The sequence below is a fragment of the Carlito syrichta genome, unplaced genomic scaffold (genome assembly GCF_000164805.1).
Source record: "Carlito syrichta isolate Samal-C Ts95f unplaced genomic scaffold, Tarsius_syrichta-2.0.1 Scaffold302960, whole genome shotgun sequence".
Lineage (NCBI taxonomy): Eukaryota > Metazoa > Chordata > Mammalia > Primates > Tarsiidae > Carlito > Carlito syrichta.
In genome coordinates, this window is record NW_007247056.1 from 216328 (window position 1) to 230061 (window position 13734).

At 55.1% G+C, this 13734-nt stretch overlaps 1 protein-coding gene across 1 annotated transcript in view; it reads right to left on the reverse strand.

The window, feature by feature from the left end:
• Positions 1–13734, reverse strand: part of LOC103259699 (rasGAP-activating-like protein 1) — a 33887-nt gene that overhangs the window by 10591 nt on the left and 9562 nt on the right. The window contains exons 5-12 of the mRNA XM_021711975.1: positions 9271–9400; positions 7186–7267; positions 6955–7086; positions 3995–4083; positions 2782–2899; positions 2520–2673; positions 2088–2152; positions 1794–1906 (exon numbers count right to left, since the gene is read on the reverse strand). Coding sequence (XP_021567650.1) covers positions 1794–1906; positions 2088–2152; positions 2520–2673; positions 2782–2899; positions 3995–4083; positions 6955–7086; positions 7186–7267; positions 9271–9400 — 883 coding nt within the window. The remainder of the gene's footprint in view (positions 1–1793; positions 1907–2087; positions 2153–2519; positions 2674–2781; positions 2900–3994; positions 4084–6954; positions 7087–7185; positions 7268–9270; positions 9401–13734) is intronic.

Sequence of the window (13734 nt, forward strand, 5' to 3'; positions counted from 1 at the left end):
CGGGGGCGGGGGCGGCGAGCGGCTCAGCGCCTGCCACCGCCCATGCCCTCCCCCGCCCTGCAGCTGCTTGGGTCCGAGCTCGCTCTGGCTCACAGCCTCTGCACTTGGCTGTGCCCTTTGCCTGGGACACTCTGGCCCCACATTCAGCTTAGCTTTTTGACACAGGAACTCGCTCTGTTGCCCAGGCTGGAGTACCATGGCGCAATCACAGCTCACTGCACCCTCGAACTCCTGGGCCCAAGCGATCCATACGCCTCGGTCTTGCAAAATGCTGGGATTACAGGCGTCAGCCACCACGCCCAGCACTCACATTCAGTTTAAATGTCACCTCCTCATAGCGGCCATCCCTCCCCCATGGCTCAACATCCAGGTTTTGGCTCAGGGCCAGACACACCTACCCCTGGGCCTTTGCACCTGCTGTTCCCCTGCCTGGAACACTCTCCCACCAAATCTCTGCAGGACTTCCTCCCTGCCTTCTCTGTGAGGCTGTCTCTGTCACCACCTCGTGGAATATTGCAAGCCCCCGTTAGCTCTGTTTTCCTCCACTCCACTGATCACTTCCAGAACCTTCTTCAGAGGGTTTATTCTCTGTCTCCCCCAGAACAGGGATCTGTGTCCATTCACCCCCACCCTATCTTCAGCCCAGAGCCTGGCGCCCAACCACTGCGTCGTCGGGCGGATGACAGAACAGCACTTTCCATCTGCACTATCTTGTTCCTTCTTTCTCTGTAGCTGCAGGGTCTGTCTGGCTCACACCCAGCCTGAGAACCCCACGGAAGTGAGGCCAGGGGTTCTCACCCCCACAGGTCCCGCCCCCACCAAGCTGGGCCCTGGACTCATCATCCCTGGCATGGTATCATTGATCCTAGCAGCCACTCGATGGGCTAAGGAGCCTGACTGCTCCCGTTTAACAGAGAAGGAAACTGAGGCTCAGAGCGGTTGAGATTAGAACCTGCCTGCAAGCCTGCCCTGTCCATGTCCCCGACGCCCCGTCCCCTGTGGGTGCCGAGTCTCCACGCCCTTGTCAGGCGTGCTCGGAAGATCCCTTGCCCTGGCGTTTCACAGACTCCGCTAACTTCCTGCTTTGCAACTTTCCGGCTGTGTGGCCTCAGGCAGGTGACTGCCCCTCTCTGAGCTGTCTCGTCTGATGTCTGCCTCTGGGTGGTCGGAAGGTGTGGGCAGCACAAGGGAAGACCCTCTCCTGGCCCCACCATGGTCCCCAACGGACTGCCCAGCCACCAGCTTTCACGGCCCCATGAGAACAAGCCTGCCCTGGCTGGAGGCGAGAAGGTTCTGGAAAGAAAGGCGGAGCCCACAGAGGCGTGAAATGACCCTAGTCGCTGCTCTGCTTCCTCCCCTGCTCTGATTCCTCTGATTCCTCCCCTGCTCTGATTCCTCCAGGATCCACCTCCGCCCCCACAGGGCCCCCCCAACAGGTATGGACAGGTGTAGACAGGTGTGGGCAGGTGTGAACAAGTAGCCCCCTGCACACACACCACAATAACAGCGATGGCAGGTGCCTGGGATCCTTCACCCCACACCGGGCCAATTCCCTCAACAACCCAAGGAGCAGGTGGCCCAAGCCCCAGGCGCCAGATGGCATAACTGAGGCGCAGAAGCACAGGCAGCCTGCCCACCCGCGGGAGCGGAGCTGGGATCTGAACCCAGGGAGCTCCGTGCCAGAGTCCTGCCCTGACCGCCGTACCACACAGCCCAGGAGCCACGGAGCTCCTGCGTGGCCGGGCCTAGGGCAGGATGGGAGCTGCCGGGCGGGTCCACCTCTCAGCGCTTACCTGGCGCGGCCCAGGTCCATCTTACTGGGGTCCAGCTCTATGTACTTCTTCTCCTCAAAGACGCGGCTGACCACGGGTTTCAGAACCTCGTGCAGGTAGGGCATGCCCACGAGCTGGGGGAGGGGCGCCACATGGGGGCTGAGGGCGAGGCTGGGCCCCGGGGAGGTTCAGAGAGAGGCCACAGCTCAGCCACTCGGTGCCACTCGGTGCCGCCTGGCAGCAGGGCCAGGCAGGCCTGGGCAGGGAGCCCCCCCCAGAAGTTTCCCCCAGCTCACTAGCCACGCCCCCACTCACCTTCATAAACTGCTCCATCGATTTGGATGCCAGGGAGTTCGAGCGGAAGAGAGTGTTGGGGTCAGCTGGGAGGACCGGAGAAACGTTTGCTGGTGCCTGGGGCGGCTGGGCCCGGCTCACCCCATTCACCCAGGGTAGGTAGGGGTCCTGATCCTTCCAGCCTCAACACTGGGGGAGACCCTAACGTCAATCCCACTCAGGGTACCGAGGCCCAGAGAGGCTGAGTGAACTGCCTGAGGCCAAGCAGATCACACGCAGCAGAACCAGGGCCTGAACCCAGGACTGTGCTCCCAGCCATTTGGGGGTGCACAGCATAAGGATCCACACGAAAAGGGGCCCCTGCCCTCTGCCTGAGGCTCCCGCCCCTCCCCCAGGGGCCCTCCTGCAGGCCCATCCTGGGGAGAGACGCCAGGGATCCCGTGGGCCACTCACTGGTCCGAGCCACCTCACGCCGGGTGAGGTAGTCCAGAAAGGGCCCAGCCAGGCCCCGGCCGAGAAAGAGCTTCACCAGCTTGGTGGCCAGGTCCTGGCGGCAGTCCCCCAAGGTCAGCTCCTCCAGCACAGCCAGGGGGCTAGCAGTGTCCTCCTGGGCGGGGACGGGAGGCCCAAGAGGTGACCTGGGCCCCTGGGCTCCCTGAGGTGGGGTAGGGGCCCAGACCCTGAGCCCGGGGGGAACCCAGGCAGACACACCCACCTCTGCCAGGCCCAGCACGGACTCCACGAGCAGCTCTGCGAGAGGCTGGTAGCACCGGGAGGGCAGGACACGGTCCTCCACCAGGCGCACCTTCAGCCGCAGGGCACCCAGGCTCCCCCTGGCCGGGAGCACACACCGGTGATGGGCAGAAGTGCGTACGGCAGGTGAAGGGCATCGAGAGGGCAGAGGGAACACCGACAAGGAGGGTGGATGGTTGCAAAACAAGATTGGTGTGGGCAGGTGTGAACGAGTGTAGGCGGGTATGAACAGGTGGGGGCAGGTGTGAATGGGTGTGGGCAAGTGTGGTGAGGTGTGAGCAGGTGTGGGCCGATGTGAACAAGTGTGGGCGGGTGTGGAGAGGTGTGAACAAGGGTGGGCAGGTGTGACTGGGCGTGGGCAAGTGTGGAGAGTTATGGGCGGATGTGGGCAGGTATGAACAAGTGTGGGCAGGTGTGAACCATTGTGGGTAGGTATGAACAGGTGTGGGTGGGTGTGAGCAGGTGTAGAGAGGGTGTGAGCGGGTGTGGACAGATGTGGACGGGGTGAACAAGTGTGGACAGGTATGGACAGGCTGGGCAGGTATGGAGAAGTGTGGACAGGTGTGAAGAGGCAATGGCAGGTATGGAGAGGCATGGGCAGGCGTGGAGAGGTGTGAACAAACAGGTGTGAACAGGTGTGGAGGGATGTGGACAGGCGTGGGCAGGTATAGACAGGTGTGAACAGGTATGGGTGGGTAAAAATAGAATGTACACGCACTGAGAGTGTAAACAGGTGTGGCCAGAATGGAAAGATGTAACCAGTGTAAACAAATTTGAACAGGATGTGTGGACAAGTGTAGACAAGTGTGGATAGCATGAACAGGCGTGGACAGGGATGAACAGGTGTGAACCAATATGGACAAGTGGAGACCTTATAAACTGTGTAAACAAGTGTGTCCAAAAATGGACAGTGTGGACAGGTGTAGAAGGCCTCAAGTTCTGAGCACACACCCAAGGGTGAACGGATGTGTGTGTTGTGAGTCGGTGGGTGGTACGGGGGAACGCATGTGCACACGAGCATGCCTTGACAGACATTCCAGACGCCTGGTAAGCGGATGGACACAGGAGCAAATGAGGTGGCCCGGATGAAGTGTGTGGGCTGGCGGGCCACCCATGAGGACCTGCCCCCAAGTGAGGCCCCCCATGGCTCCAGCCTGGCCCCCTCCCGCATTTACCCAGAATCCTCCTCAGCTCTGGGAAAGGGCAGGAGGCGGAACCAGCCGTTGGGTGGCTTCTGCTGCAGGGTCCTCGGGGAGAATTCCACCTTTAGGGGAGACACACAGACCCTCAGGCCCTGCCCCACAGGGGTCAGGCCCAGTCCAGCCCTGAGAGAAGAGCTCAGACTGCCCACCCCCAGCAGGGTAGCATGGCCTGCCAGGCCCACCTTCTTCTTCCCCGCAAGTCCCAAATCCCTAGCTCCTGCCGGGGCAGTGAGGGCCTCCAGGGGACTCTTAATTTACAGTTGAGGAAACCGAGGCTCAGAGCGTAGAGTGACTTGGCCAGGGTCACACAGCCACTGGAGACGGCGTGTCTGGACTGAGGGCATTTTCAGCTCTGCTTAGGAACATGCATCGCATCTATGAGAAGGCTTGAAGCCGGTCCAGGAGTCCCGAACCCACCTTCTATCTTTCTGAACAACAGTTTTACAGAGAGACGATTCGCCTAGTGACAGTGTGCAGTGCAATGTTTGCAGCATATTCGTGGAGTTGGCGTAATTTGCCGTGCCACTGATTCCAGAACATTCTCTATCTGCGCCCTGACGACATCCTGTACCCACCAAGAGTCTCTCCCTGCCCCCGCCCCATGCTGTGTCTGTGGACTTGCCGATTCTAGACATTTCATGTGCGTTTGGGGGGCTGGCTTCTTTCATTATCATGTTCCCCAGGTTCATCCACGTTGTGGCGTGTGTGGGTACAACAAGTCCTTGCTGAGCAATATGTAAGGAAGCCAGATTTACCACAGACTACTAGAAATAAGCAAGCATTCAAGGCTGGGTATGGTGGTTCATGCTTGTAACTCCAGCTCTTTGGGAGGCCAAGGTGGGATCATTGCTGGAGTCTGGGAGCTCAAGACCAGCTGGGACAACATAGTGAGACCCTGTCTCTACCAAAAATAAAAACATTAAAAATAGCAAGACATTGCCGGGGGAGGGGGGATACATAACACCAATAAGGATGCCTGATTCTAATCCAGGCCAAGTAAGGTCCAGTGGGACCTTACTAAACCACTTATGTACCCAATCTTGACTTGTTCTCCACAACTTAAAAAAAAAAGTCAGGTGTGGTGGCGCACACCTGTGGTCCCAGTTACTCGGGAGGCTGAGGTGGGAGGATGACTTGAGCCCAGTAATTCAAGTCTGCAGTGAGCCATAGTTGTGCCATGGCACTCCAGCCTGGGCAACAGAGGAAAACCCTGTCTCAAAAACAAACAAACAAGCCAGGTGTGGTGGCTCACACCTGCCATCCCAACACTTTGGGAGGCAGAGGTGAGAGGACTGCCTGAGCCCACAGGCTCGAGACCAGCCTGAACAACTTGGCGAGACCTCGTCTCTACAATAAATCAAAAAATTAGCCAGGCACGGTGGTGCACGCCTGTAGTTCCAGCTACTTGAAAGGCTGAGGTGGAAGGATTGCCTGAGTCCAGCAGGTTGAGGTTGCGGTGGCTGTGAGCATACTGCTGCACTGCAGCCTGGGCCACGGAGTGAGACTCCAACTCAAAACAAACAAACAAGAATTAAGTTTTCATGGCATAAAGCATGTTGTTTTGCTTAAAGTCAAAATTTCCAAGAACCTATGGATGGCAATCAGTGAGGACTTCTTGTACCGCACTCCTTTTATGGTTGAACAATCTCCCATAGTATGGACGGTCCACATTTTGTTTACCTGGTGATGGACACTTGGGCTGTGACGACCAGTGCTGCTATGAAGATTAACGTCAAAGCCTTATGAACCTGGGCTTCACTGCTCTAGGAGTGGATTTGTGGGGTCGTGTGGCAACTCTGTCATGAACCATCTGAGGGACTGCCAGACCCTTTCCAAAGTGCTGGCACCGATTTCCATCACCGCCAGCCGTGCAGGCCAAGGCAAGGCAACCTCCTTCTTACCACCATCCTGCCTCCTTTGAGACACTCTCAGCCCTGATTACGCAGCCACCTTTGACAATGACTGAGAGGCAGGAACAATCACACCCATTTTACAGGTGGAAAAAACAAGAGGAAGACCTTGAGCCCAGGGCCTCCAGGCGTAGGAGTTAAGGCCTAGATCCTGGAGACAGAAACCCGAACTCAAACCCTGGCTCCTCTGCTATTTTTTTCTTTTTTGAGTTGAAGTCTCACTCTGTCATCCAGAGTGCAGTGGCACACTCCCAGCCACCGCAGCCTTGACCTGCTGGGCTCTGGCGATCTTTCTACCTCAGCCTTCCAAGTAGCCGGAACTACAGGTGCATGCTACCATGCCCGGCTGATTTTTTGATTTATTGTAGAGACGAGGTCTCGCCAAGTTGCCCAGGCGGGTCTCGAACCCGCAGACTCAGGCAATCCACTCACCTCGACCTCCCAGAGTGCGGGATTACAGGCTGAGCCACCAAGCCTGGCCTCCTTTGCTATTTCTTGGTATAACCTTGAGAAAGCCAAGTAACCTCTCGATGCCAGAGCTCTCATCTGTATAATGGAACAGCAACAAGCCCAGCATCACAGGGTAGCCATGAGGCATGTAAACCAGCCTCGGCTGGAGGAGCAGCACAGGCCCAGCACACGGTCATCCTTGAGTCCTCAGCCCAGAGTGAGAATCTGGCCCACCCTGTGAGCTTGGGGAGGTCCCTGTTTTGTTGTTCATTATTTTTTGTAGAGATGGGGTCTCACTGTGTTGCCCAGGCCAGTCGCAAACTCTTGGCCTCAAGCAATCCTCCCAACTCAGCCTCCAAAAAGAGCTGAAATTAAAGGCGCGAGCCACCACACTGGCCAGGCTGCTGTTCCTCTGAGAGCCTCAGGTTCCTCACCTACACAGTGGGATTTCATCGCCCAGGCCTGGCAGCTGCACATCCACCCTGGAGCCCCAGGAGGCTTAGCCCATGTCCCCTTCCCGCCCCTGGGAGGCACTTGGGAGCCATGGAGGGTGCTGCAGGGAGTGGTGCTCACCATGCCCAAGAAGTCGTTCTTGCCCACCATGTCCCAGTCCCAGAGCTCCACCCGCAGTGGGGACGGGGCCCCTGGCATCTCCCTCAGCTCCAGCACCTCGTCCCAGTGCGGGAAGCGCGTCTTCTTGATGGTCTGTGGCAAGGGCAGTGGTCTATGAGTGACGGAGCTCACAGGGATCCCTGGCTCCCCCCAGGTGCCCTGCTTCTTCCTGGCTCCGCTCCCCCAACTCACGGAAGTCTCCAGGCTCTGGCTGCCCCAGAACACACGTGCAAATGGGTCCGATGTGCCGGAGATGTCTCGGGGGGCCAGGTCCCTGGGGACAGACGGGACAGGAGTTCGAAACCCTGGAGGACTGAGACCTAAGTCGGAAAGGGCGCTTGGGGCAGGTATTCAAATCTGCCGGTTTCCAAGGCAACGCACTGCTCCCCCCGCCACAGGGGCCCAGCCCGTAACACCCCGGCCATGCTTGTCCAGACCCAGGACCTTCCCGTCACCTCGCACTGCCCCTGAGGAGGCACAAGCAAGCGACTGCCTTCCACTGGGGAAACTGAGGCACGGAAGGGTCAGGCCCTGCATCCCAAAGCCCAGCAAGTGACAGTACAGCAGGGAAGCAGGGACGAGCCTCAATTTCCCTGCAGGCCCTAGATGGGAGACAAGACACAGAGGCTCAAAGCCTGGCTCGGTCTTCCGTGGCTGGGTAACGCTAGGAAGAGTTGCTTGTCCTCTCTGAGACTCAGTTTCCTCATCTGGAAATGGGAGTAACAACAGACCGACCTCACAGGGCCAAGCATTAGGTGGATGACATGAGGAAGGGGCCTAGCGTAGTTCCAGGCAGGTGGCAAGGGCTCCACCCATTTATTCACTCAACAAACACTCGTGCCCACACCCTGTCTAGGGCCCAAGGGAAGGATGAGGCCGGGACCCTGGCCTCAAGTTGCCATGACAGCCCGCAAGTCTTACCCTAGTCAGCTCTCCCCATCCCTCCGTCCTGGGATATCCCCAAACCCAGGAACACACCTCCTCCCCACCCCCACCAGCTTCCTGCTTCTCCCCCTCCCACCCCTGCTCTGCATCCAAAGCCTGGCTGGTTTCCTAGGAGCTGGCCCCGTTGCTAAGCAACCGCCACGGGTCCCTCTCACGCTTGCAGGATCTCGCACAGCCCTGGTGCTGGGGAGGGGGCCACAGGCACAAAGACAACCAGGAGCCCGTGCCCCTGCTGAGTCCCTTAGCCTGCCCCGCCTCCGCCCTTCTCCCTCATCCAGACTCCGGGGAGCCCACTTGGGGCCAAGGCTGGAGGTCAAAGTCTGGAGGCGGTGGGAGAGGCCCAGAGAGGGCAAGAAAGCGCTTTATGGTCACACGGCGGGCTAGGAAAGGCGCTGCTTCCCAGTCTGGGGGAGGACTGCCTAGAAGTGAGGGCTAGGCGATGGAGGTGTGAGCAAAAAGCAGAAAGACAGGATGGGAGGTGACAGAAAGGGAGGAGAGGAAGCAAAGTGACAGGATGGGAGGTGACAGAAAGGGAGGAGAGGAAGCAAAGTGACGGAGCACTGAGGGAGGGAGGGGAGGACAGGGATGAGTGGTGCCTCCCTCTTCCTTCTGGCTTTTCTTTGGGCCAGGAACTGCTCCTCCCTTACTCGCAGCCCACACGTAGGAATCACCAATCCCTCCCTCCCCTCTGGGACTGGGCTGTGACAGCAGGCCAGACCAGTCATTCAGGACAACTCGTTCCGCGCTAGGTCTGAGCCAGTCAAAATGAATCCCAGGACCTTGGCTGGGAACCATGAGAAATAAAAGGTGGGTTTTTTCCCCCCCTGTAGCCTGGGGTTGTTGGAGCTACCTTCCGCCCAGGGAGGGACTGGCTAAGAATGAAGCCAACACAGAGGACAGTAGAGCCAAAAATCAGAGATTCCTGATGTCAACGTGTGGGGACCTGGATCCAGCCATGCCTGAAGCTACCCGCCAGGCCTATGAGCCAATAAACCAACTCTTCTCCTGAAGCTAGTATGAATTGGGTCTTTCAGTTGCCGTTTGATGACTACACACTCACACTCCACACTCATCTGTCTGGCCATCCTAGTGTCTGGCCTACGGTTGCCGGTCCCTGGGCACCCGGCAAGGACTTTGTCCAGAGGAATTTGTAACCCAGTGAGCTTGGACCGCTTGTCCACACAGGGAACTAGGCTGTCAGCCCAGAAAAGCCCAAGGAGTAAAGAGGTCCCAAATCCTAGGCAGCAGCAGGGGATGGGGAGGGGGCGGGGAGGACCCAGGAGATTCCTGCTTGTTCTCAGCCCACCCGCACTTCCACCATCTTGGCCATACCTAGCCTGGAGCACGTGGCAGCGAAGGTAACGGCCCTGCCCATCCTCCAGCACCTGCACCGACAGGCGGATCTCACCCTGCACCTCTGCGTCTGGGTCCACGCGGCTCAGGTTGATCCAGCTGTCGATCCCTGGAGGACACGGGCACTGGCGTTTGTGAAGCTTCTGCGTGCCGGGCGTCGTGTTTACTTACACAGCCCGTGGACACGAAGCATGGGAAGTCACAGACATCTGATGTGGTGCTGGGTTGATTCCCATCTTCAGATAAGGAAAGTGAGGCACAGGGAGGAATGTGTTGCCCAGGATCCCACAGCTCGTTGATGGCGGGCCAGGGGTTGGACCGTGGGCAGCGTGGCTCTGGGCCAAGCCCGTTGGCACGCGCTGTCACACCCTTCCCCTGGATGCGAAGACCGCCCTCATCTCACCCCAGCAGGCTCTCCTCTCAACAGATCTCCTTCTCTCTCGTTTTGTCTGTTTCAGTCTCTCTCTCTCTCCTCCTCCTCCTCTGATGTTCAATTCAGTCACTCCCTCTCTCTCTTCCTCTCTCATTCTCTCTCTTGTCTCTCTCCCTCTTTCTCTCCTTCTTTCCTCTCCTCTCCTCTCCCCTTCTGTTTCAGTCTCTTTCCTCTCTTCTCTTCTCTCCCCTTCCGATGTCCGATCAGTCACTCCCTCTCTCTCCCCCTCATCTCTCGTGTCTCTCAAAACTTTGAAGATACTGTTCCACTGACCTTTAGCTTCCCTTGGTGAAACTTATAGAACATCAATGACATCGTCCTTAAAATTAGAGAGATGTGCCGGGCTCGGTGGCTCAGCCTGTAATCACGTGCTTTGGGAGGCTGAGGTGAGTGGATTGTCTGAGCCCGCGGGTTTGAGACCCGCCTGGGCAACTTGGTGAGACCTCATCTCTACAATAAAGCAAAAAAAATTAGCCGGGCATGGTAGTACGCGCCTGTAGTTCCAGCTACTTGGAAGGCTGAGGTGGAAGGATGGCCGGAGCCCAGCAGGTCGAGGCTGCGGTGGCCGGGAGCGGCCACTGCACTCCAGTCTGGGCGACAGAGTGTGACTCCAACTCAAAAAAAAATTTAGAGAGATGGAAAGGAGACCATTTGGGAAGTCAGCTTTCAGCCCGATCATCGCCCTTGTGCAAGTGATCTATCTTTTCTAATTTTAAGGACTGTGTCATTGACGTTCTAGACCTCCAGAACACAGCGTGTCTAGATAAGGGTTTTTAAGATTCTGTTTAGTAGAAATTCTGCTTCTTCTGTTTTTAGAATCGTGTCCTTTCTTCCATCATTCTGGAAAATTCTAGGCCATCCATCTGTTTATTTTCTCTCCCCAATTTTTAAATGATTATTTCTCCTCCCCACTTTTTTTCTGTTCTCTCCTTCTGCAACTCCAATTAAATGGGCATTGGACCTTCACAGCTGTTTTCATGTCTCTAAACTTCTCTTTCCTCTTCTCCTTCCACTTTGTCCTCTGAGATACATTCTGAATAATTCCTCCAGCTCTCTCTTCCAGTTCACTAACTCTCCCTGCAGCTGGGAATGATCTGATGTTTAACTTGGCCACTTACTTTTTTTTTTTTTTTGAGTCAGAGTCTCACTCCGTTGCCCAGGCTGGAGTGCAGTGGCACGCTCACAGCCACCCCAGCATCGACCTGCTGGGCTCTGGCGATCCTTCCATCTCAGCCTTCCAAGCAGCTGGAACTACAAGTGTGTGCTACCACACCCGGCTAATTTTTTATTTATTGTAGAGACGAGGTCTCGCCAAGTTGTCCAGGCTGGGCTCAAACCCGTGGGCTCAGGCAATCCTCTCACCTTGGCCTCCCAAAGTGCTGGGATTACAGGCTGAGCCACCGAGCCCAGCCTTCTTTTTTAATTTCAATAGTTATACTTCTCTCTAAAAGATTTATTTGGTGCTTTTTTTAAAATTGCCTGTTGATTTTTTAAATGTGTTGCTTTAATGTATTGCTGCTATTGATGGCTTTTATTATGATTATGCATTTTATTTCTTTAAATAAAGATATTTTTAATCCTGTATATCATAATTACAAAATCTGGTCAGGCACAATAGCTCTGTCTGTAATCCCAGCGATTTGAAAGCCCAAAGTTGTAGGATCACTTGAGTCAAGGAGTTTGAGATCAACCTGGGCAGCATAGTAAGACCTCATCTCTACAAAGATTTTTTTTTAAATTAGTCAGGCGTGGTGGCACGTGTCTGTAGTCCCAGCTACTCAGGAGGTGGGAGGATCGCTGGAACCCAAGAGTTGAGGGCTGTAGTGAGCTACCACTGTGCCAGTGCACTCCAGACTGGGTGACGTAGTAAAACCCTGTCTCAAAATTTAAATCAATAACAAACTCTAAAGCAGAGGGGTTCAACCTTTTGGCTTCCCTGGGCCACATCAAGTAAAGAGGAATTGTCTTGAGCCCCACATAAGTTATGTAATATAGTTAGTGTATATAGGTAATAAGACCTTTTTTTAGTATAAAGTTTAGAAAAATGAGGCTGGGCACGGTGGCTCAAGCCTGTAATCACAGCACTTTGGGAGGCCAAGGTGAGAGGACTGCCTGAGCCCACAGGTTTGAGAACAGCCTGGGCAACTTGGCAAGACCTCATCTTTACAATAAATACAAAAATTAGCTGGGCGTGGTAGCACCCGCCTGTAGTTCCAGCTACTTAGACGGCTGAGGTGGAAGGCTTGCCTGAGCCCAACAGGTCAATGCTGGGGTGGTCATGAGTGTGCCACTGTGCTCCAGCCTGGACGATGGAATGAGACTCCATCTCAAAAAAAAAAGAAAGAAAGAAAAAGAAAAATGTAACACTAATGCGAAATTTGACCTTGTTTCTGTCAAACGAATCTATCCATGTCTGGCTCAATGGAAGCGGTCGCAATTCTTAGTGAGTTCTTAAGGTGCTTGTGAGAACTGTTTATTTGAATCTGGCTCTCCATGTTCCTCATAATTGAAAACAGCTGCTCACAAATGCATGTGCTGCCAAAAAGCAATGTCATGAATAAGGCGTGACGGTGAACTTCAAAAATGGAATTACGCATGGGGTCACAAAGAAAATAAACGCTAAGAAAAGCATGGTGTTAAAAGATTTTGTGGGGCCACCTGACTAGCTGTCCTGGGCTGTGTGCGACCATGGGCTGCGGGTTGGACACGACTACTCTAGAGTGTGAGGGTCTGAATCCGACAGTGACTGTCTCTGCTGACTGTTGCTCATGGTGTCCCATTCCCCTGTGTGTTTGGTGGTCTCTGATGGTGAAGTCTTGCTGTCTGCTCTTCCTCCTGAGAAGCCTAAGAGAAGGCGCTCATCCCTGGAGAGGAACGTAGCTGCTTACTCTGGGATCCCTGAGGGTCTCAGTTGGGGTGGGGGGCGCCTCTTAGCCTCTTTGTTCAGTGCAGAATGGCTGTTGACATTTGCCTCAGGGACATCCTGCATCCTCCCCTTGCTGTCCGTCTCCCCCTTTAAGTTTTAGCCCATGAACTGAGCCAGGAAAAATACGCTTGATTTTCCTTCTTCACAGAAAGTCCAACAATATAGTAGGAACCCCATTGAATTCAGGATCTCACTGTTAGGTGGTAGAAGAGTACTTCTTTAAAAAAAAAAAACTCCTTTCTTATATATTTAATTTAAAATTTTTGTAGAAATTTAATTTCAACTTTTTTGCAAAGCCACTGTGCCTGGCCCAGGGGAGCACTTCTGAGGACCTAGTCCCCTTATACTGTTGACATGGGAAGTCCAGGGCCAAGTGTGGTGGCTCACGCCTGTAGTCTCAGCACTTTGGGAGGTTGAGGTGGGAGGATCACTTGAGGCCAGGAGTTTGAGACTGACCTGGACAATATAGCAAGACCCTGCCTCATTAAAAAAAAGAAGGAAGGAAGGAAGGGAGGGAGGGTAAGGAAAGGAAAGGAGCTGGGAGTCCGACCTCACTACTCTATCTCCACTGCTGCCTCTAAGTCCAGGATGCCATCAGCTTGCCCTCCCATGACCATGGCAACAGACTCTAACAGGTCTCCCACATTGGCTGTCTCCCCCAGCTGCTTTGTCTCACTGTGACCCAGTATCCACAAAGCCAGCTACAGGGATCTCTGAAAATGCACCCAATCTTTCCTGCCACTTCATTGTCTGGTAATACGGCCCTGTTCTCTTCACCGTCTTGCTCAAGGACCATCAGTGGCTCCCCATGGCCTCCAGAAGAAAATCTAGAGTCTAGCACTGGCCTGGCACCTCAGGCCCTCTCCAGTCGGTCCCCACCAAGTGCTCCATCTGACCTGGCCGACCCTTGACTCCAGAAGAGAATCCACAAAGATGCACCTCTGTATCCTTGCCAAGGCACCTTTAAGGAAGTACACATTCCACTTCCTCCATGAATCCCTCCTTGACCATGGCAGCCCTCACTACTCTTTTTTTTTTTGAGTTGGAGTCTCACTCTGTCACCCAGACTGGAGTGCAGTGGCAC